This window comes from Curcuma longa, chromosome 14 (genome assembly GCF_044706935.1).
Source record: "Curcuma longa cultivar G26 ecotype Majalengka, Jawa Barat chromosome 14, ITB_CL_G26_1.1, whole genome shotgun sequence".
In the NCBI taxonomy this organism is placed as follows: Eukaryota; Viridiplantae; Streptophyta; class Magnoliopsida; order Zingiberales; family Zingiberaceae; genus Curcuma; species Curcuma longa.
Window position 1 is genome coordinate 6,173,392 of NC_133874.1, and position 24,078 is coordinate 6,197,469.

Genomic DNA, 24,078 nt, shown 5'->3' on the forward strand with positions numbered 1-24,078 from the left:
CGTGGACGCTTAGGGAGAGAGAAAACGATCCGCTGAGTCGGAGACGATGCGGATCTTTTTCTACACCGACGTTGGTGACGTGAGGGCTGAGGTGGTGGGAGTGGGCAATTAATGTGCGAAACCGCGTTGGTCGTGCACGTGGCGCGGCGGCCGCCACGCGTGCCCATGCGCTTCTCATGCCGGCGACGCCATGCAAGCGAGAGGCCTTCGATGGGAGGGCGGCGCAAAGCGGCGACAGCGGCACGGTTCCGGTTTAATGAGCGAAAAGCGATGGGTCGGCTGCTTCTGCCTGCCGTTTCCCGCTGCTGTACGTGTCTCCGTAATTATTCCCTGCCCCTCGCCTTCCACGAGATATTCCAAAGCAATTAAATTATTGGTTCCTTTTTTTTGTTTTATCTTCGTAGTTCTTTTTTATACGTTTACTATTGTCCCCGGGATAATGATATCGCGATAGGATATCCAAATTGTCAACATCTGCGGTTCGATCCTCAACTATAATGTATTTATAAGAATTTTCCTTCAAATGGGGAGTACAATCAAAGGATACTAGGTGCCGACGTGCACTTTCCTATTTATCCTGAGAGTGACTGATACACAACATGAAATGGTAGGATGACACTTACATTGATAGTGGGTCCCACTGCCATACAGTGGGAGTCAGTGGGACCCACTGCATACAATTGTGAGTGTCATGCTACCATTTCATAGTAAGTATAATTTGTTTTATCTTGGTGATCGGTGGGAAATTTTCGTGGGACCGGATCGATCATCCCCAGAGAGGTCGGTGGGAAACTTTTGTGAGATCAGACCGATCATTTCCAGAGATAATCAATGGGACTAATTATAATTTTTCATTTTTTTATACGTTTACTATTGTTGTTCTAGCGTCTCCGTAATTATTCTCTACGTCGTTTCTAAAATTAATTTTGATAAATTATAATTTTTAATTCAGATTAAATTATGAAATCTTTAATCTACCAAATCAAAACTCATTCAAAAATATATATATATTTTTAAAATTTAAAATTATTTAAAACTACTGCCAGTTGAAAAATGTAAATCTTAAACAACTATATTCTTAGCTTACTATTTCTAATTATCTCATCCATCGTATTCTATACGTTAACAAATTTTAACGTTGACGGTAGAAGTTTTCGGACGTCTGGATCAATTATAGGCATCTGAAATAAGAATAATATTATTTTATAATTATTTTTATTTATTTATGATTAAATTATTTAATATTTTATTTTTAGGATTTAGAATTGAATTATAGTATTAAATATAAAAAAAATAAAATGAAAACAATTTAATTACTTATGGGATATACGGGATAAGAAATGCAGGATATGATAACAATCGACCTATTCCGTGAGTACTTAAATTTTTTTATTTTAAAATTTTTTGTATGCTTAATACTATATTCAATTTTTAAATTCTAAAAAGTAAAATTTTAAATAGTTTAATCATAAATAAAAATAAAATATAAAAAATAATTATAAAATGATACTGTTCATATTTTGGACATTCAAAAGTGAATATTACGGCAAATGGTCATATGTTGACCTGAACACTTTATACGATTGACCCTATGATACTCTATAGAAATGTAAATCGGGAAATCGAAATATGCTCCTATTTCAGTAAAAAAGTAGAATCCGCTATCTCAACAGTCCTACACAGTCAGTCCCACGATCGTCTATGAGGAGGTAAATCAAAAAGTTACAGTTGACCATAACAAAAGTGTTTATTTCAGTAACTCTGTTCCGTTATAACCAATTAAATTATGTTCTAGGAATAAATATGTTTCTACAATCATCGTTAGAGAGGTAAATCAGAAAATCAAAATATGTTCCTATGTAAGAGGATACGTATATGATTTTATTGAGATTCGATCTTTATTTACTGTGACAATTCTACCCATCCCACATTCTGTCCTGAAGGAAAAAAAACACACGCACCTGCTTTCCTAAAAGCCTTCTAAACGGATGATGAGGTACACACACGTACACGCTGACGCAAGAGCTTAACACAAGTACACTGTGAACTTCACAGCCACTCAGTTTCAGAATAAGGATATATATCAACTTTTCATATTTAAAAAAATATATGTATAATTCAATTCGACAGACCATTTTTCTCGGAGGATCGGACGGACTTTTGTCAAAGAATGAGCTCCCGGAGTATTAACTTTTGTTGTTTTTCCTTTCACAAACTGTTTGTTGTGTCTGATTTATTCATCTTAAGTTGAAGCTTCCTGGGACGAGGACAAGAAGCAGATGGCTGAGAATCGTCGACAGAAAAATTATAAATCTTTACCATCCAAAAGGTTTCTGTGGATCTTTCGCGAGGTGAGGAAAAAACACAATAAATGACGACGAAGGACATTTCTGTAAACTTAGATTCCCTCCATCATACGACAGTGTCGACGAGAGGTGTGCCATCTTTATAAATGCAGAAGACTGAATCTAACGGGATAGGATCGAGCTGCTCTTCCGTTTCTTCTCCATTGGAATTTGGGAGGAACCAAAGATCTCTCTCATAGCCATAACAAGGTGCAGATAAACTAACTCAGACTGTTTGTTTGATCTTTAGAATCATTGGTGAGGTAGCTTTTTCAAACTAGCTAGATTCCTAGCAAAAGATCTATTTACTACGTATAGGAACTAGGGATTATCTGCGACTATCATGTTTCTTCGAGCTCTGGTTTCTGAAACTGTGAAAATGCTTGAATTATTTGTGTAATGCAGGTGATTGCACGGCAACAGTCTGAAAATGGACTCGTCTGCGTCGACGATCGCAAGGACAAAGTCAGAACAACTGGAGAAGGTCTCGACGAGCCAGTCTTTAAGTCGAGCAGGCTCGGCTGAGACCATACTGAACGTGGACGGCAACGGAGGGCCGAGTTTTTCCGGGAAGTCGAGCTTCGGAAGGAAAATACTGGGAACTTCGCCGGGGAAGAAAGCAAGCCACCACAGTAGAAGGTCCCGGAGCGCACAGCTGAAGCTGGATCACTCGGAGGACGTGACCAGTGGGGCAGCCCTAAGCAGAGCCTCCAGCGCCAGCTTGGGCTTCTCCTTTTCATTCACAGGGTTCACAGCCCCGCCGGAGGACATCCTTGCCGATCTTCCGACCTTCAGTGACGACGACAATGGTAACTGCCTTTTCTCTTTCTCAGCGAGATCAGAAACTCCATTACAAAATCTCTGAAACTTCCTCATCTTGCAGCAAAGGATCCAGAGGCAGGGAACACTCGGAGAAAGATCATATCAGAACCAACTTTGCCAATATATATAAAGGTAATCACAAAACATTCATACAATTGTTAATTTAGTGACCAGTATTTCTATCCCCACTTCTCTCCATTTATCTTGCAGTTTACAGAGCTTAGCTACAAGGTAATCCTCAAAGGTTTAGCAACGACCACTGAGAAAGAGATCATCAATGGAATTACAGGTTCAGCGAGCCCTGGAGAACTTCTAGCCCTGATGGGGCCTTCAGGAAGTGGAAAGACCACCCTCCTTAACCTTCTTGGTGGAAGGATAGCTAGTAATTCGCTCGAGGGATCCATTACTTACAACGATGAACCATACACCAAGTCTCTAAAGAGCAGGTAACAACACTCTGATTGATCTTCAGTAGCTTGCGTATCGTATTGTTACTGAAACACTGCAATGACCTGCCAGGATAGGATTTGTGACACAGGATGATGTTCTCTTTGCGCATCTTACTGTAAGAGAAACATTGACTTATGCAGCTCTCCTTCGTCTTCCAAAAACGATGAGCAGGCAGCATAAGGAAGAAAGAGCAATGGATGTCATCTATGAGCTGGGTCTCGACAGGTAATCACAGTGTTTAAACTTGTAGAGATAATTCTAAGCAACTTTGACACAGATGGTGTAATCTTCATAAATTTAATGGCACTTGCAGGTGCCAAGATACCATGATTGGAGGATCTTTTGTACGAGGAGTATCAGGTGGTGAAAGGAAGAGGGTATCGATCGGGAACGAAATCATAATCAACCCATCTGTGCTGCTTCTTGATGAGCCCACCTCTGGTTTGGATTCAACAACAGCTCTAAGGATAGTGCAAGTTCTTCATGACATAGCTGAGGTAATCAAGTAGAAAATTTAGATTTTAGATCTAAGTTCTATTCGATCTAAGGAACATTCTTCGCAAATCCACAAGTGTATCAACGTAAGATGATAAGGTTTTGCATTAATCTCTGACAGAGTTTTTATCCTGTTTCAGGCGGGAAAAACAGTGATTACTACAATTCATCAGCCATCTAGCAGACTCTATCACAGATTCGATAAACTGATCCTTCTCGGAAAGGGCAGTTTGCTATACTTTGGGAAGGCATCTGAGGCCATGGTATACTTTTCATCAATTGGCTGTTCTCCCCTCATATCAATGAACCCCGCAGAATTCCTTCTTGATCTTGCAAATGGTAACTTAAACGATGTCACAATGCCTTCAGATTTAGAGGATAAAGTACAGATAGAAAATCTCGGAAGCGATGTAAGAAACGACAAGCCATCTACAACCGATGTACACGAGGTGAATTTACTTTCCCTGATTTGCAAAACTCGCAAGCACTCGTTGTTTTCTTATGACTGCCATGATCGAACAGTATCTGGTGGAGGCGTATGAGAGTAGAGTTGCTGACAAGGAGAAGAAAAAGCTCATGGCACCTCTTCCGGTGAATGAAGATATGAAGGCAACTATGTCGGCACGGAGGAGCGACTGGGGAGCAAACTGGATGCAACAGTACTCCATCCTGTCATGGAGAGGATTGAAAGAACGAAGACACGACTACCTGAGCTGGATGAGGATCACTCAAGTCATCGCAACTGCAATAATCCTCGGTTTGCTATGGTGGCACACTGATGTCACAACAGTAAAAGGCCTGCAAGATCAGGTAAAAGCAATGTCACAAACACATTTCCATCATTATTTTGGTCCTAATTAATGTCCTGCAAATCTGATATGCAGGCAGGACTGTTGTTCTTTATAGCTGTGTTTTGGGGCTTCTTCCCTGTTTTCACAGCGATCTTCACATTTCCTCAAGAAAGAGCAATGCTAAAGAAGGAAAGATCAGTCAATATGTACAGACTGAGTGCATATTTCATAGCCCGGACGACGAGCGATTTGCCACTGGATCTGTTCCTGCCCGTAATATTCTTGGTGATTGTATATTTCATGGCAGGACTAAGACAGAGTATCGAAGCCTTCACTCTTACCATGCTTACTGTATTTCTCAGCATCATTGCAGCCCAGGTATGTAGGATCAAAGTCAAACATTGCGAATTGGTGGTTCAGGGTTGACTTGTGGAAAATGGGCAGGGATTAGGGTTGGCCATTGGTGCCTCGCTGATGGATGTCAGGAAGGCAACTACTTTAGCTTCAGTTACAGTGATGACTTTCATGCTCGCTGGTGGATTCTTTGTGAAGGTGAGAGAAATTAAACACCTTGCAGAGTGTAGATAGATAACCATGAACACAGATTGACTGATTCGACTATAATTTTGCAGAGAGTTCCAGTGTTCATGTCCTGGGTCCGCTACTTGTCCTTCAACTATCACACATACAGACTGCTGCTCAAGGTGCAGTATGGCAAAGCACCACCTTCCATAAATGTAAGCAAGCTCGGCAATGGCGTGACAGAAGTTGGAGCTATGGTGGCGATGATTTTCGGCTACCGACTCTTGGCCTACATCTCCCTCAGAAGGATGAAGCTTCATGCTGCCTGAGCAACAGGAAGCTGCAGTATCATGAAGCACTTCTAGATAATTTGAAGAACAATTTAATTTTCGTGATTAATCTTTAAATATTTGATTAGAGTAATGGAGTTTTAATTTGTGCTGCGTAATCCGACACGTCGCACGTGGGAATATAGCAATAGAAAGTCCGCCATGGCGGCTTGTCCAGCTCAGTATTCAAGTTGACCTCCGCCGCCACAGCTTGGATTCTCACTAGATCATAGCCGAATCCAACGTGGCGAATAGCTTTGAAGCCGCGGAACGAACGTTCCTGCTCGGGAGGTGCATGCACGGCGACGTTGCGTATTCTATTTCGCCGTGTTCTTCGCCTTCGATTGCCCCTTTATATGCCTATTTGTGTCTGAAACCGATAGAGAAGATGGCGAAGCCGTCTAATCCTGCTGCGGCCATGGCTTCCAAAGCCGGAGCGAGGTCCTTCAGGGACCGACGACGGCGTTCGGTGATCTCTAAGGACAAGCAGAAGCCGGGCCTGGGCGCGCGCGTCGCGGAGTCGGCCGGGGAAACCGCGGCAGGGTGCGCGGCCGTGCTCTGCTGCTGCCCCTTCGGCCTGGCGAGTCTCCTCTACCTGGCGGCCGTGAAATTCCCTGCGGGGCTCGTCCGGCGATCCCTGGACCGTGGCGTCAGGTTCCCGAAGAAGGGAGCAGGCATCCAGCCAAAAAAAGACGTCTTGGACTACGACGATGACTGGATTCCGGTGGTGCTGTGGCCAGAGGACGCGTGGCCGTCGATGGTGGCCTCGCCGGAGCTGGTGGCGTTGGAGAAAGAGATGTCGGCGTGGTTCTACGGCGCGGGGTTCTGGCGGAGCCCTTCGCAGAAGGAGTAAAGGGGAATTCACCGGAAAAAGGAGAAGGAAAGCCGGCGAAGGTGAGAACTTGACCTTCGCCGAGACGGAACAGAGGACGACAGATTAAAATCCCATCAAAGGTGGGACTTTTGAGTGCCCTGATCCAGTTCAAACGCAGATTCCTATCCATCTTCTTTGATCGACGAGCGAGCAGTTCGAGCAGGATCCGATTCTGTAAATTCACTTCAGCAATCTGATCTTCATTGCTAGCCAAGCGTTGCCCCAAAACGCCATTTTTGACTGCTCTGAATTCCACAATTAGTCGCTTTTATGATACTTGGAAAGGAAAGGATTGTTCTTGAAGGAACTTCTGTCGCTAGGCCATTCCGAGATGAGAGTTCATGCTGTGTCATTGAGCTTGGCGACAGAGAAGTCACAGTTCGTGTAGCTTTTGAGGGATATTTCATATTTGGCATTTGACTCCCAAGTTTGAGATAAACGTGTTGGTTCCGGTAGCTTCTAGAAATGTCAACAAATTGATATAGATTGTCAAGCCTAATATTCAACATTATCTTCGTAAATTATGTTTACGAATAGCAGTAAACGATGAACGTCTCAGAATAGTAGCAATTCAAATTTCGAGACCAGCGAACCTTCTCATAGATTTTTTGGATTCCGAATGCACAAGATAAGATGAATGCTCAAAGATTGAGAAGAATCGCCGACAAAGCGTTCATTGCGCGCGTATGCGCATGCACGCATGCGCGGGGTGGCGGGCGCTCGCTTGTGAGAAGAGAGCATGTGTGTTTTTTGTATTAACTCCATTAACACAGTATCATTAATAAGGAAAGAAAGTCCATAAAAAATTTCCGATGTTGGACTATTTTCCATGCATTTTCTTATATAATATTAATTAATAATTAATGTTATTCTGGACCGATTTTAAATAATTAATTTCTTATTCACTTTTAATCGATTTTGAGCAAATTAATAGTCTAAATCTATCTACACGAAACGTAAATTTTGATTTTGAAGTCAATTACGACTTTCATCAATTGATGACACCTTGTTTTTTCACAAAACCATATTGGTAAAAGGCCCCAATATTCAACAAAACGTTTTCAAGAAAAACATGATGAATAAATTTAGTATTCAATTTATATATAAAATCAATTAAATAAATAAATTTAAATTAACACGTTAAATTAAATGAAAAACATTCAACACATGTGAATTCAGTTAGTTAACACAAATAATATTTATGAATAATACTCACTAGTAATATTCATAATATTTTAAATAATATTACTTTAATTTAAAATTAAAAGATTAAAAATATTTTTGAAATTAAATATATATTTTAAAAATTATAAAAATATGATACGCCTTTTGATAATTGTGAAATTTTAAATACATACTTTGGTAAAAAAGTCCAAGAGGCTAAGATGGAAATAAGCTATCATTTCAACAAAAAGCTACGTTCTGGTGCTGGATCTATATATGCAAATATCTTGACAATTGACAATAACTGCAAAGAAAAATACGTGTCTTGTGCGAAGAAAAATACGTGTCTTGTAGTTTCACAAGCAAAAAATGTGCTACCTAATTAAACTTAATTCGATAATAATTTGATTAAATTAAATCTAAATCAATTTCAATTTAGATTAATATATTCTTTATCTTTATACTTACCTGATGAATTTTACTCGATTCTAATTTAATTTTAATTCAACATCTTTACTTCATAGTGGATAATTCAATTTGTTTATTTATTAACCATCATCCAAGATTAAAAATAATAATAAAAAAGAACATATGATAATTTTGCATATGAAATTATTTTCTCAAATTGAGAAACTTATGCAATGTTTTGTAGTAAGCATTCAAATTTTGTTGTTTTTTTTTTTCTCAATTTATAGACTTTATCGGCCATTTTCAAATAGGATTTTAGAATTGCTAGTTTTTATATTTTTATATACTATTTATTTTTAAATCACTTAAATATACATATTAGCTGAGTTTAAAATCAGCATATTATATTTAAATAAAATAAATATTAATTTTTGATAATTTTTCAAAAAGTGGGACCGTGATTATTATGCTGTCAAATACTTTTTAATTGTTAAAATACTTATATATTTTATAAAGTTTAAAATAAAAAATTTGAATATGAATAAGTCATGAAAACATTCAAAGTAATGATGATATTCATTTGACAATGAATCTAAAGTCCAATTGTGCTTAATAACTCACGCGGGCCTACTTCAATTTTTTGATTTATTTTTTTTATAGATGATTATAGGACTAATCGTGTGAGAACGCTCGAAATCAACGTATGACCTTTTGTCGTAATTATTTTTAATGACTCACCCCACCATTGTTACAATCCAACAATAGGGCACTCATAAGTCTCTCAAACACTCATGGTTTTATTCTCAACTACTGTAAGATTTTTGTCTTTAAAAGGATGACAAATTTGAGATGTTGGGTTATTATGCGGTCCACTACAAATACTTTTGGATTTTACTCTTATGGTCGATGAAAAATTTTTATAAGGCTAAATCGATCATCCTCAAATTAGTTAGCGAAGGACTAGATACCTAATGATAACAAAAAAAATATGCTTAATGACTCACCCATGGGGCTACAATATAGTGATTAGGTCCTTTAACATATAACTAGACATCCTTGATTCAAGTCTCAACTGTAACATACTGTAACACATTATAGGAGATTTTTTCTCCAAGGATAAATGAGCTACAGAGTGTTGGTCGTTTGAATTAGGTCTTCACGAGTGTTTACTGATTTATCCTGATGACTAGTGAAGGTCTCCCATGTAATAAGGATTTGATTTTCACATAGCGTGCCTCATACACCCATGATGCTCAAATCATTATGTGTTTTTTAAATTTATCTTGATGGCCGTTAGAAAATTTCTATGAGAGTGAATCGATCGCCTCTAAAATTAATTGATTATTTTAATTTTGGATGATGTTGTATGGATGAAACTCGCTAATGTCAAAATGAGTCGCCATCACTTTAATCTCCCAAAGTCCTTCAGCATTGACAAATTCAATGCAAAGTTGGCCGGGCCCACATGAGGGTACTTTGGGCCCCACCAGTGCGCCCATTTTAATCCAAAAGTCGGCCGGCACGGCCAAACAGAATGGGCGACGATAACAACTACAATTATCATTTTAAAAAAATAACGATAAATTAAAAATAAAAAAAATTAATAATTCGAAAAAGGGAAATTTCTAGGTAAATCCTCCGCCTGTTTAAAGGTCCAAATGATGGTGGGCCCCAAATTTTAGCTTTAAATACGAATATTTCTTTAAAAGGCAGACGCCTAGTTACCATTTTTACCTTACATTTTATAAATATTATATTAACAATTAACGTTTTTGTTCGTTTATAATAATAAATAATTAGCTGGCATTAATTATATTTCTTTTTTATTCGGTCAACAAAATCACATCCATCGGATGGTTACGAATGCGCATTTACTTAACTGCCCTTCCTTTTCCCGAGCTGTTTGCCAGGTTCTTCGGTAATTCTCTCGGAAGTAGAGGGCATAATCGTAATGTCAGCGCGTAGAATATGAGCTGGAGCGGAAGTATGCAATAAAAAGCCAGGTCCACGGCGTCGCTTTGGCCTAGGAAGATCGCTTCTCCCTATCCACACCGTCGGTTTCGGGCGCCGGGCGATGGCAGCGATGGTGAGGAGGTGGCTGCCGTGGCCGCCGGCGAAGTCCAGGAAATGCGAGGTGCGGATGGTGGTGCGCCGGATCGAGGGATTGCGGGTGGCGGGGGCCAAGGCGGCGGCGGAGGTGAAGTGGAAGGGGCCGAAGACGGCGCTCAACTCGCTGCGCCGAGGCGGGGTGAGGCGGGACCGGACGAGGGAGGAGGAGGTCCGGGAAGGAGGAGGCGTGGTCGAGTGGGACCAGGAGTTCCTCACTGCCTGCACCCTCACCGCTCACAAGGGAGGCGACGGCTTCCTCCCTTGGGAAATCGCTATAACCGTCTTTTCCGTGAGTCGGATGCCCCTTGGAAACAGATTCTCCTTTTCCCGTTGTTGTTTTGCTCTTTGCTTGATTTTTCTTGACAAATTTGTTTTCCGGGAGGTCATGCTTCCGAATATTTGAATTGTTAGTGATCATTTAGGTTTCTAACAGTTGGTTTGGACAATTTTTTTTTCTTTCAGATTTCTCAATTAATACTCGTCTTAGATTGCTCTGAAATGTTGCTTTTTCATGTTCTGTCTTGGGTCTTCACTCTTCTCTGGTTTTATTCCCTTATACGGCCTCTCTGGATTCAACTTTCTTTCATAATCATGAAATTAGTTTTGAAGGATTCCTCTTCCTTTCCGAGGATACCCTTATTGTCCCAATATTCTGTTTTTTTTCACTTATGATTTTGAACAACTCATATAGGATTGTGCTCAATCTTCTCAGTACAGCAGAAATTTGTAAATCTTCTGTAGATGGCTTCGATCTTCTGTCTCTTTATCATTTTCATTTTCATGCCACTTCGAATTTGACTCTTGCATTCAATTCTGAGGCTGATTTGTGATCACACAGTTACTCTTGATACAATAGGTCCTTCCTTTGACTTAAGGGAAGCATGTTGAATCAGAACACCGGTTGTGTGATATGAAAACATAGTAGCTTTTTCGACTGAATGCCTCCTCTTCAAACAATTAGAAAATAATTAAATACGATCGTGACTTTAAGAGTTCAACTTTTGCATAATGTCTACTGTTGACTTTGAATTTTTTTATTGGTAAGTGTTTGCCTTTATTTTAATTTCTTATACATATCTCTACAACTTGATACTGCATTGAAGGTTCAATTTAATTAATTAGTTTTACCTCTCTTTGCTTTTTCTCATTTTGGTTGCAACTGTCCACAACCTTTTCCTCCTGGGTGGGTTCCTGATATCTCCCTAAACAAGTTTATGTTGCAAAGTAATTAGCATCTTTTTTCCCTTTAGCTCTCTCTTTTTTTCCTGCTCAAGTATGCAACTTTTATGGGTTAAACTTTGATATTAGAAAAGCATAGATCTCACGTTAAGTTTTTTGGTGTTTTCTGATAGGGTCTGAGTGAAGTTACTAAGAAAAAGGACGCTGTGGTTGGTGTGGCTTCTTTGAACCTGGCAGAGTTTGCTTCAACAGCAGATGGGAAAGAGCTTGAGATCATTGTTCCTTTGTCACCTATAAGTGTTACTTCTGACTCCCATCTAACATTAGAAGTATGTTTGCTTTGATTGAAGTTACCTTTATCTTTAGCAATCATAAATTTGTTTTATGCATACCAGATCTTGATTAAAACAATATAACTTAGCTCTTCTAAAGATGGTTTGTGTTTCGATTCATAACTGTTTTTAAACATTAAACTATTGGTAATTTGACACACTAGAATGAGATCTTCTCAAAGATAGGCCACAACGTGATAGTAAGCTGCATGTATTACCTTCTATCACTGTTCATGTTCAGAGATAATTACAAACTGGCATCTTCCTGCTGCAGTTGACACTTTGCCTATTGGAGTTGAGAAATGCCCCTGAATCAGTTGAAGTTTTGCAGAGTTCTGTAGTTCCTGTTCCATTGTCACCTCCCACCTGTGATGCTTTCCCTTCCGAGAAGGATGAATCTTCTGCTCTTAAAGCTGGTCTTATAAAAGTTAATGTACTAAAAGCTTTACTTTTGTTTCGAAAATCCAAAAAAGCATGCCAGATTGGTTATGTCAGTGAAGAGAATTCTTCTCCTAGAAACATTGATAGACAACCAGAGTATCCATACGACTCAGATTCATTTGATGAAGACCATGAAGATGTACAATCTATCATGGATGATTCTGGTGAAAGGAATTCCTTCAGCTATGCAAATCTGACATCTGTAAACTGCATAGGAGGATCATTTTCTTTAGACATGGTGGACAATCAGGACATGGTTTACTATAGTCACTGGAAATCTGATACCAGTTATTCATGTGTTGATGACACAAAAATGTTTGTATCCAAACAAGTTACTTACTACATCTTTAAGAGAAGTATTCTTTCTTGGAAAAAGAACGGGCTTAGCTTCAAAACTCGAAAGACTAAAGTGGAGCCCCTTCTAAAGAAAGCAAATGCTGCAGAAGGTGGTGATGACATTGATTTTGATCGGCGACAGTTAAGCTCTTTAGGAGACTCAACCTTTATGCTGGTATGTATGTTCACATTGTTTAGTTCTTTTACCATTAATCATATCTCCTCATATGGTAGTTAAAATTGTCAAGAACTGGCCATAGGTATATCAAGATGCATGCATAAAGCATTGTTTTGTCTTGTAATTTTACTTTTCTTATGATTTTTTCCTTTTCCATTTACTTTTGTGTTTCATATATTAAAGTCAAAATCAGTATTGTTTCTTCTATAGATTAAAAAAATGGCATTCTATTCGGATTAAAACATCCATTTTCTTGATTCATGATACATTGGAGTGCTTTTATGGCTTTCTACTTGCGCATTTACTTTGTCGAAGAAGAGCATTTTGATCACATGAGAGTTAATAAAAACTTCAATGCGATTGCAGGATTGTAATAGTACAAGCGGGTCATCGGTATCTAAATTTGGCGATGACGACTTTGTAGTTGGAAGCTGGGAGCCGAAAGAGATATTCAGCCGTGATGGACATTTGAAACTCAGAACCCCGGTCTTCTTTGCCTCAATCGATCAGAGGAGTGAGAAAGCTTCTGGTGAAGCTGCTTGCGCTGTGCTTGTCACCATTATTGCTGACTGGTTTCATGCTAATCCTGACCTGATGCCGATTAAATCTCAATTAGACCAACTCATACGGGAAGGTTCTTCTGATTGGAGGATCCTTTGTGAGAATGATACATATAGGGAGCGATTTCATGATAGGCACTTTGACATTGAGACTGTCCTTGAGGCCAAGATCCGACATCTTTCTATTGTCCCTGCAAAGTCCTTTGTGGGATTCTTCCATCCTGAAGCTGAAGTGACCGAGGATAGTGAGACACTCAACTTCCTTAAGGACACAAAATCTTTTGATGACATTTGGGATGAAATCAGCTGTGTTCGATCTGAGTCTTCTTCTGGTGGTCCTCATCTCTACATCATTAGCTGGAATGACCATTTTTTCATTCTCAAGGTCGAGCATGACGCTTATTATATCATAGACACACTCGGCGAGAGACTTCATGAAGGGTGCAACCAGGCTTACATTTTGAAGTTCGATGACACCACAACAATCCACAAAGTGAAAAGTGAAGTTCAGTCAGCCTCTGATAATGTCCAGCAAGAATCAAACATTGGAAGCACTGATTCAGAGGATGAGCTCATATGCCTTGGCAAGGAGTCCTGCAAGAATTACATCAAGAGCTTCCTTGCTGCCATTCCAATCAGGCAACTCCAATCTGATTTAAGAAAGCGGCCTGCCACTTCCGCACAAATTCATCAGCGTCTTCAGATCGACTTCCACTACACCAAGAGAATCGAAGAGCAAGCAGCGGAACCCCAACGAGAACTAACCTTGGATTTTCTATATTCGCTACAATCAGAGTCTGAGCTCTCCAGTCCTACAGAGTCTCAGACTGAGCCCTCAGGGAGAAGAGAGACAGCAACCAAGTTCTCATGGGAGATAGTCTCATCGGAGTTGTCATGGCCTGCTGAAGCAAAGCAGCCATTTTTGCTAACACCTTCTGTAAATTTGGAAGTGGAGGTTGGTTAGCTCTCTGTTCTTCGGTTTCCATAGGATATCTTTCCCATTCTCATCCCCCCGCCTTTTTTTTCTATTTCAATGTTCTTAGTGTTCACAAGGAGGTAGAGTTGTTTTTCTCAACTGTAAGTAATGCTTCTGACCTAACATCTAATGTCTTTTTTTGTCTAATATATGTTCTTAACATCGTTCCCTTGGAGGATTTAAGAGAGTGGGAATAAGTCAAAATTCTGATTAATTGTCTTATTAACTCATGATCAGAGACATAGTTGCATATCTTTCTTTATGGAATGAGAATCATATGGGAAAGACTCTCTCTTTTGAAATGTTATAAAGATTTCTCTACAAGGTTCTTCTTCTTCTTTGTATGGTGGCATTTGTTTTTCTTTTTTGAGCTATTTGTTGTTTAATACTACTTGAATTGAACCTGAATATTTAATTTTACTTGCCTCCTATTCATTTTTCTAAATGTATACATTTGTCTTGTATTCAATATGAAATGTACCCGAATTCAATATTTAAATTTTCCCAGAACTTGATAAATTTTGTCAGAAATATAGAAAACTCTAATATTTTTTTCGTTTTTGGGATAGTTAAGTTGATTACAGACAGAATTGTTGAAGTGAATACGAATCTCATCGAAATTTGAAGATTTACCTCTTCACATATGGTCGTACGATCGATCGTGTGAGGCCACTCAAATGAAAATTTATAAATGGTTAATTACATAAATGGCCTACGACGACGGCCGTGCGATGGCCAGCGGCGCGGCCTCCGCGACCGGCGTCGGCAGCGGGGTGGACGCCGGCGAAGACCGGCAGACGGGGCAGGTCGGGTGCGCCTTGAGCCACATGTCGACGCAGTCGATGTGGAACAGGTGGCCGCAGTCCGGCAGCAGGCGGAGCACGTCGGCGGCCTGGTAGTCCGCCAGGCAAATCGAGCAGCAGGCCGCCGTCGGCGGCATCCCTCTCTTCGCAGCCTCCGCGTACGCGACCTTCGGGTACCCCTTCAGCGTCGCCTCGTCGAGCCCCACGGCACACTCCGCCCCTGGCGGTGCCGCCTCCTCCTCCGCCGGGTCCACCTCCTCCCGGCGCCGACGCTGCTGCGCCGGGGGCGGCGCGGAGGCAGCGGAAGCACGCATGCAGAGGAAGGACATGAAGGTGATGGTGGTGATGAGGAGGAGGATGCCGGCGGAGACGCCGAGGCCGTAGACCAAGCTGCTGAGCCGCGCCGGCGCCGGCGCCCGGCCGCCATACGAGTTCGGATCCGAGCTGGCGCCATGGACGCTGCTCATGAGGATCCAAGATCGAATGCTCATGATGAACCCGGAAGGGGTGTTTTATGGATCGTATCTGCAAAAGTCAACGGCGGAATATGCAATTCTAAGCAGGTCAACGCTTACCGCATGAATTAATGGGTAAAAGGCTACCTTTTATTTAAATTTATTATTAATCTGAATAATAAATGCAATTTTTTTTTTATTTTCGATATTTAAATTATTTCACGGAATTAGATCTTGAAGTTTCAGTAGCTTCATTAGAATTTCGAATGTTCTCTTTGTCTAATTTAGTCGGTTTGACGGAATACTGTATGGTAGACCTTATCGATCCCTGATGTTATAGGAGGAGGTTTGCAAGAGACAACTGTTAAGTCTGCAAGGTATTCAGTAGGATGTCAAACTTGTACGCATTATCAGACGACGTATGTATAACTTGAGTTTAGTCTGTCGAAAGAAATGAAAAAGCTTGCATAGCTTGAGTCCTCCACTTGTTTATTCTGTTGAGCTTGCATAACATCAGTTTATTTTGTTCGATCAAATCGTTCGATCACTTAATCGATAAACTCACTCATTGACTCAAATTCGCTCAGCTCAATAATTCATTCGTAATTCTTTTTACCTCAAATTATTTATCCAAATATTAAAATGGAATTAAAATAAACTATTTTAACATATTAGCAATCACTTACTGTTTAACTTCTTTGATTTGTATAAATATTTAAGTAATAAGAATAATACAATATTTTTATATAATTTATTTTAATTTGCTCAATCTATCCATCTATTTTGCTTAACCTACCGAGAACAATTCGATTAGGTCCATGTGATCTATTCATTTGCTCATTCAACTTAGCTCACTCGATTCATCGGCTTCTTAGTTTGTCCGATCACTAGATTCGCTTAAAATCACCATCCATCTAGCCAGTCCAATAAGTTCGATCCCGTAAAACCGTCTTGCTCTACCACAGTCGGAAAGTAAAACAATTATCTGACCACCACAGATGTGTGTTCCGTCGGTATCCGGTGGGCTGTGCTACACAGACGAGGACAGGGACCGCACCATGGGCACCCAGCTCAGCTCGTTATCGGCTCTCACTCGCCGGTCATTGCCACTGTTTTGGATAGTTGCCTTGTCCCCCCGGACCACACCTTGGACCCCAATCAATTCTACCAATTCATTAGTTACCTTCCTAGATTGGATGCTTATGTCCCCTCCCTGGCAGTAAACTTCTGTAGCCTTTCGATCGATCGGCCTACCTGATCCGATCGGGTCGATCAGTCTGCCTAATTCGACCCGATCGGTTGGCTTTCTTACTTGCCATGGTTGGTCCCAAGCCCAATATTGCCTTTAGCTCTCTGAGCTTATGCTTAGGCTCACTTCTTATGCTGGACCAAAACACTGGAAAAAGGAATGAAGTTCATATATATATATATATATATATATATATAAAAGTAATATTTATATTTAAAAAAATAGTTATCAATTTTAGCATCTGGCTGTTAAATAATTAATTTATTTTAAATTAGTCATTAATTGAAATAAGGTATAATGGATTGTTGATGTGATTGTCAACCACTTTTTAATTTAGATAATCCTCAGACTTTAGTTTATGGATATTCATTTTCCATGATTAAAAATATATTTATTGACTTTATAATTTTAAATTCATAGCTAGTAAGAAAAATATCTTACTAGCTATACCTAATAAGGAAAATATCACATCGCTATATTAGTGAGTCATGTTGTTCATGTTCTATATCGTAGAAGATCGTGTGAGATCATACTATATAGACTATATTGTTTCACATGCTATGCCATCCAATGTGCTATGCTAGTAGATGTGATATTTCATGTGCTATTAAATAGGCTAAGATGGTTGAGTTGGTGGATTTGACATGCTAAATCAAGGAGTGTCAGGTCAGTGAAACTGATCCAACTGGATCAGAGTATCGGTTCGGTGGGACTTAGAGGAAATGAACAAGAGTATTAATTTAACAGAGTTGAGTTGACTGGGCAAGAGTATCGATTCGGTAGGGGCAAGAGGAGATGAGCAAGAGTGTTGATTCAGTGGAACTTAGCTAACTGGACAAGAGGGACTGAGCTGACTGGAAAGTTGGCTTTCATGTGGAAGATTGAAAAGTCTGTCTTCATGGGAAAGACTGGGAGATTGACTTTCGTGGAAAAGACTGAGAAGTCAACCTTTATCGAGAAGACTTTTCGGGAGAGGTTGATGATTTGACTAATCGAGTCGGCTCGATAATTGACACATCTTATAGAACCTATGTTGTTCGATCTGCCACGTACCTCCCCATCTGTACATAAAAAAGAGTTATATATATATATTTTGTTATATTTGAATTGATTTGTTATAGGATTTGGTGGCTTTCTCTTCGCCACCAGCCCTGCTGTGCTTTGTCTCCTGTAACCTGCCAATAATTTGGAAACTAGCCCTATCACTAACTCTCCACATGGATGGATTCAACATTAGGTAAAGATGGTGATCCTATCATTCTCAGTTCAAATTTTCTTATCGAACCTACCGAACCACATCATTTACTGTTTCGAAAGGGACCGGATCGACCTCGGGTTCGCGTTGCCGGTTCGGCACATTGCCGGTCAGCAGATCTGAGCAACCATGGGGCAGCCCTGAACATGGAGAATTCAATTGTCAAACTGGTGACCACCAGCCTCAGCATTCATTAGATGCACAGTAAATGTTGGGTCCGCGGCCGCGGACCTACTCGAATTTCAACTCCAGCCGAGGAACAAAACAATGGACCACTCCGCGAGGGGAATCGACTCGCGGGACCATTCTTCATCAGCCTGAGCCACATGACTGTTTCATTCGAAACAAGGCAAGGGCGGAGGCACGTGTTAGTTTATTTGGGCTTTAGTCCGGAGGGCCTGAGGATTGGTCAATTCGATCGATCGGTCGCCATCGTAGATCGGATCGTAATCGTGGATCTAGCCGATCGAGTCCGGTTCGAAAATGAGATTGAACTACTGGATTGGATTCATGGATCGAGTGAGCCAGATTGTGTGGATGAAGAAGCTGAGCACTAAGCTAGCTCTGGTTCTCACTGCTGGTGTCCTTTTGTCTCTTGTGATGCCGAGCATGGATGGGTCTTGTTCCTTGTTCCATTGATTGCATGACCCTGTGCGGAGGCCATTCCGACTCTATATTAACTGCTGCCCTCTGCGTTCGCCCAGCGACGCGAGTGGCGGAATGGAAACCTCATAATTGCGCTCGCAACGGCGCGGCGTTGACGTGACCCGACGGCAGCGGGAAGGGGGAGGAGGGAGGAGGGAGGAGGGGCGGGGATGGGGGAGGAGGACGAGGGCGGAAGCAGATAAAGTTGCAGAAGAAGAGGTAGGCATGTCGTCGGTGGAGAACGTGGTGGTGGTGGCGGTGAGGGCGGAGAGGGAGATCTCCAAGACGGCGCTCGCTTGGGCTCTCACCCATGTCGTCCGGCCCGGCGACCTCGTCACGCTTCTCGCCGTCCTTGCCGATCGAGAGGCCACCGGTGCGATGCCGTGTCCCGCTCTACCCATCTCCGGTTTTGCTTCGTTTTTGTTTGATCTTTGTAGCGGTTTCAGGCTGGCGGCGGAGGTTGCTGTGGAGTTTCCCTCGAATCGGCGGCGACAACCGGAACCGCACGCGAGAGCGGTGCCAGATCTCCGCCTTGTGCTCGCAAATGGCGCTTCAAATCGATGGGCGAAATGAGGTGAATACCAAATCGCATACCGAAGATTGTTCTTTCCGCTGGTATCGATTAAATTTAAGCGCTCCTTTTGCTTCGATTATCCTCTGATTAGCGAATCGAGACGGGATGCGGGACGAGACAGTCACGTCTCTATCGCCTTTTTCCTTTCTCCTTTTCTCTCTGGTTCACTTTTTGTACCTGTCAGTTTTCCGATCGGATGCGGCCATGACTTGAAACCTCGTTTGCGCAGATTAACGTGAGGATCAAGGTAGTGGGATCGGATTCCACCGCCCCGGGTTCTTCGTCGTCGTCCTCCTCCTCCTCTTCCGGCGGCGGCGTAGTGGTTGCGGAATCAAAGCGAGTTGGTGCTAACTGGGTCGTACTCGACAGGTAATCCCCAAAGCCTCGTTGTGTTACAGTAGCCGTATTTACGCCTTCCAACTGTTCGATGATTTGCCCTCCCACTGTTACTCCATGTGCTGCTGCCATGCTCTATTTCTCGCTTACCTGCACTGATTAAAAGCCATGGAACAGTAGTTATTGCTCGACAAGTAAATAATCTGATCTTAATCTTTTGCACACCAAGTGAAAAACACATTGTTTGCAATGTTCTACTGCTCTCGCTTTCTATTTTTCTCACTGAAGAACATGACAAAGTAACATGATTGGTTCGTAGCTTGCTCTGTGATACAGTCATACAGATGACTTCGTTGTAGCAACACAGAAATAAAACTATAAATGAGCATGTGCACTGCGTATCGACCTTTAGAGATACAGTTGAGAAGAGAACTCTGACAGCACAGCTCTTGCATTTACTTCGTTCTTTAGACTATTTAGTACGGATATCTAACTCGTATATTATGTTTACTTTATTTTGAGTTCTTGGTTCAAATAATCAATTCTAGAAACCCTGGAAAAATAAGTCAACTTGGGACAACCTGGTCTAGATCATCAACCTTCCTCTTTGCGCATTGAATAGGTTTTGTTTCTTGAACATGAAAACCCAAAACAGACAAAAGAACCTTGGAGATGTTTTAAGAAAGGTGCAACTTCATTGATCAATGAAAACGTTGAATCATTAATGTAGCATATTGAATGTTAATGATTCTGTACTGATTGCTTAGAATATGGAGTAGCTCAAGCTGTTGACAAGATCTTGAAATCTATCTACAAAGCAACAACTTTTAAGTTGCGAGTCCCAACCATTTTAGCAATGGAAGTTGTGCAAGGATTGCTTAGTTTATACTGAAAAACAATTTATCAAAAGGATGCACTGCATGTTGTTTCCGTAATTTAAGATTCCTGTTGCTTGTTTGTCCTCTGGCACTTATTGTTCTTTGTTTTTAATCCTGCATTTCCTGTGTTTCTGCTGTATTGTAAATTCGATCCAACTTGAGTTGACATTGAGGAAGGTATTAAGAACATGACCATATTTGTGAAGTTAAAATTAGAGATTAACATTCCTGAATACAACTCTGGAACAAATTTTCATCGAACTTAGGATGGACTTGCCCAGACGGGGACAATCTAACATCAGGTACACAGTTACCGTTGGTTGTCCTTGGGATAGTTATCTGATGGAAAAGATCATGCAATGATTTGAACCCACACGAGGATGCTTTTTACCTTGACCATGTAAGCTTCATTGTCATTCATGGTGGAGCGACGAGTGTACCTAGCAGATGCTGATAGGTTTACAGCCTGGTGCCTGCTCTCATCTCGACCGATACGTTAATGATCGAATTGTCGCCCTCGGTCGCCATGGCCACTGTCGCCCCATCCTGCTACCTTCCAAAGGGGAATTTGTTTGCTTGCCAACACGTGATTCCATTCTTATCTTGCCCCTGAAGTTTGTGAATTTAATTTGATGAACTGAATTATCTTTGCTAATGATTTAGCTCATCTGGTTTAATTTGATGTCAGGCAGCTGAAGCAGGAGGAGAAGCACTGCATGGCGGAGCTGCAGTGCAACATAGTAGTGATCAAAGGTTCCTGCGCCAAGGTGATGCGGCTCAACCTGGGAGGCATCCACAACAAGCCCCTGCCTCCCTTCTCCTTGTCGTCCGCTCACATCTGCAGCGAGAAGTTCCTGGACAGCAACTCTCGAGCAGCTCAGGTGAAGACGGTGCCGAGCAGCCATGCGCCGGCGGAGGACGGGCCGCAGCACCCTGAGGCTAAGAAAGTGGCATCGAGCTCTGTTGATGACACCGCGACGGCGAGGGTGACGAAGGTGTCTTCGGCGAAGACGAAGTCTTCTTCATTCTTTGTCCGCGAGCACAACCCTCTGTTCGAGAAGCTCCGCGACGGAGGGTTGACGCCGATAGAGGACGTGGGTTCGGAAGGCGAGGACACGTCGGAGTCGGATGGTAATACCGGCGGAGCGAGTCCTCCATTCTCAGACCCTGCGACTGCGCACCATCGAGTCTACCGGATTCCTCAATCCAAACACCTGGCGGAGCAGAAATCTCGGAGGAGCGGACTCCCAAAACCATCGCCTCCCACTAAAACGAAGCAAGAATCCAGGATCAAGCACGCCGGCTTAGAAACCATATCCCTGCTCATGCCGCAGCCCACCTCCACCACCCCCGAACACGACCACTGCAACCTCACCAGCTGCGCCCCCTACAGCTCCGACGTCAGGGAGGCCGTCTCCCTGTTCAGCACCTCTCCATCCGTTCCTCCTCCCCTCTGCTCGCTCTGCCGCCACAAGGCCCCCGTCTTCGGCAAGCCCCCGCGGCGGTTCTCCTACCGCGAGCTGGAGGCAGCCACCGGCGGCTTCGCGGACGCGGCCTTCGTAGCGGAGGGCGCCAGTGGGCGCGTCCACCGAGGTGTGCTGGAGGACGGGCGTGTTGTGGCCGTCAAGTGGCTCAAGGGCCCGCCAACCGAGGAAGAGGAGTTCTGCGAGGAGGTGGAGGTGCTCAGCCGGGCGCAGCACCGTAATGTGGTGCTTCTGGCCGGTTTCTGCGTCGAGGGGGCGTCGAGGAGAGCTCTGGTGTTCGAGTACATCTGCAATGGCTCCCTCGATCTTCATCTCTATGGTATATATATATTTCATCTTTAACATGCGAGATTGGATGCTTCTTAATCAATTTCTTATTGGCAGAGGAAGGGGAAGCTCCATTGAACTGGTCTGCGAGGGTGAAGATCGCAGTGGGAGTTGCAAGGGGTTTGAGGTACCTGCACGAGGATTGCAGGGTGGGCTTCGTCGTCCACAAAGACATGCGACCCAACAATATTCTTCTCACCCATGACTTCGAACCATTGGTAAGCTTAACTCTACAGAAAGATTCATACAATGAACGTCGACGATGAAGATGACGACGACTTGCTTCCTTACCAGTTGGGGGACTTCAGGCTCACAAGATGGCAAACGGAGGAATCTCTATCCGTAAACACCAATCTCCCTGAAGCATTCGGGTAAACACATCAACCACATTCATCCACCTATAACTATAATCAAAAAGTAATGGCTTTGTTTGTAACTCAGTTATCTTGCTCCCGAGTACATTGAGCATGGGATCGTCACGGACAAATCCGATGTGTACGCCTTCGGAGTGGTGCTGCTCGAGCTCATAACAGGGCGAAGGGCCCTGGACACCAACCTGCCCAAGGGGAAGCAGTTCCTCGTCGAGTGGGTGAGGCCGCTTCTCTCATTGGCATGGGACGATGGCGAAACCGTCCCAGTCGATCGCTTCCTCGACCCCCGTCTGGAGCGGAACCAGGCTCGCTTCTTCACCAAGGAGCTACGAGCAATGGTGCACGCTGCCTCGTTGTGCCTCCGCCGAGAGCCACAGTCCAGGCCGAGCATGTCCAAGGTTGGTTGGTTCACGACCGACTGCCCTTTTAGAGCATCGAATTCCAACTCAAACTACTCGTCATGGCGTATGATCTTCAGGTCCTGCGGATTCTAGAGGGAGACAGCATCGTCGATCAAGTTCTGGACGTCAACACGGCGGGCAGCAGAAGTGGGCGCATCGTGCGCCCGGCGGCACGCCAAGCTGCGGCGGCGACGTTAGGCAGCTTGTCCTACAGATTCCCTCAAGAATCCATCATCAGCGCGCTCTGCTCTGACAGAAATTGGTCGCCCAGTCTCTACCAGAGCATGTAAACCGATCGAGCTCACGGGGGTGTCGAGGTCGAGGTCGAGGTCGAAGGCCTGCGGATGACACAAGAAGAAGAGAAAGTCGAAGAAGACTCGTTGTGTATAGCCTTTGTGGAGCATAGGAAAAGGGTGAGATCAGAACAAACTGTGAATTGCCAAGATTGATTAAGCAAGCTGTGAGTGTGCATATTATTTCATTCGTCAAACTTCACTAGACGATGATTTATCAATAGCGTCTCTATTCGGTCGTTAATTAGTGATCGATTTGGAATTCGATCACTAAATCGAATTACGATGAATTTTTTAATGATTTTTTTATCGGTCGTTAATCGATCGTTAATGGAGTTTAGTGATCGATTAACGACTGAAAATTCGATCCTTAATCAAAGGTATTTTTGTAGTGTTCCTAAAGGGAAGGTGAGCCATGGACCTGCAAATGTTCTGCCTCCAAAGTTCATGTCCAAGTAACTATACCACAAATTATTCGAAGAAGGCAAGTGGTCTACGTGACTGCCAGGATTTTGGAGGGAAAATTCCTACTACTTAAATCGGAATCTATCTTCATTTAGACGCCGGGTCAACCCATGCAGTAATCGATCTCGACACATCAAAATTGAACGGCACTGCCCGATTAAATAAAGAAGAAATTGATTTTTTTTTCAAAAAATGGAAATCTTCCACGGTCAACGGCGTGGATCGTCCGCT

At 42.5% G+C, this 24,078-nt stretch overlaps 5 protein-coding genes across 5 annotated transcripts; 4 read left to right on the forward strand and 1 right to left on the reverse strand.

The window, feature by feature from the left end:
• Positions 1 to 2,492: 2,492 nt before the first annotated feature.
• Positions 2,493 to 5,754, forward strand: LOC141845408 (ABC transporter G family member 22-like). Its single transcript, XM_074733470.1, has 11 exons — positions 2,493 to 2,555; positions 2,751 to 3,154; positions 3,229 to 3,299; positions 3,378 to 3,613; positions 3,687 to 3,842; positions 3,931 to 4,114; positions 4,253 to 4,561; positions 4,635 to 4,922; positions 4,997 to 5,281; positions 5,348 to 5,455; positions 5,536 to 5,754. Exons 2-11 carry the CDS (start codon positions 2,776 to 2,778, stop codon positions 5,752 to 5,754), a joined length of 2,235 nt encoding a protein of 744 aa, XP_074589571.1. The 5' UTR covers positions 2,493 to 2,555; positions 2,751 to 2,775.
• A 295-nt stretch (positions 5,755 to 6,049) lies between these two features.
• Positions 6,050 to 6,899, forward strand: LOC141845409 (uncharacterized). Its single transcript, XM_074733471.1, has one exon. It carries the CDS (start codon positions 6,050 to 6,052, stop codon positions 6,605 to 6,607), a length of 558 nt encoding a protein of 185 aa, XP_074589572.1. The 3' UTR covers positions 6,608 to 6,899.
• A 3,364-nt stretch (positions 6,900 to 10,263) lies between these two features.
• Positions 10,264 to 14,583, forward strand: LOC141845216 (uncharacterized). Its single transcript, XM_074733275.1, has 4 exons — positions 10,264 to 10,598; positions 11,662 to 11,817; positions 12,095 to 12,772; positions 13,142 to 14,583. Exons 1-4 carry the CDS (start codon positions 10,275 to 10,277, stop codon positions 14,297 to 14,299), a joined length of 2,316 nt encoding a protein of 771 aa, XP_074589376.1. The 5' UTR covers positions 10,264 to 10,274; the 3' UTR covers positions 14,300 to 14,583.
• Positions 14,584 to 15,023: 440 nt separating this feature from the next.
• Positions 15,024 to 15,605, reverse strand: LOC141844814 (putative RING-H2 finger protein ATL71). The gene has a single exon (XM_074732806.1). The coding sequence runs from the start codon at positions 15,603 to 15,605 to the stop codon at positions 15,024 to 15,026; it is 582 nt and encodes a 193-aa protein (XP_074588907.1).
• A 3,335-nt stretch (positions 15,606 to 18,940) lies between these two features.
• Positions 18,941 to 23,570, forward strand: LOC141844720 (inactive protein kinase SELMODRAFT_444075-like). Its single transcript, XM_074732714.1, has 8 exons — positions 18,941 to 19,091; positions 19,165 to 19,292; positions 19,522 to 19,661; positions 21,195 to 22,309; positions 22,375 to 22,535; positions 22,612 to 22,688; positions 22,759 to 23,086; positions 23,167 to 23,570. Exons 1-8 carry the CDS (start codon positions 18,944 to 18,946, stop codon positions 23,377 to 23,379), a joined length of 2,310 nt encoding a protein of 769 aa, XP_074588815.1. The 5' UTR covers positions 18,941 to 18,943; the 3' UTR covers positions 23,380 to 23,570.
• Positions 23,571 to 24,078: the final 508 nt, after the last annotated feature.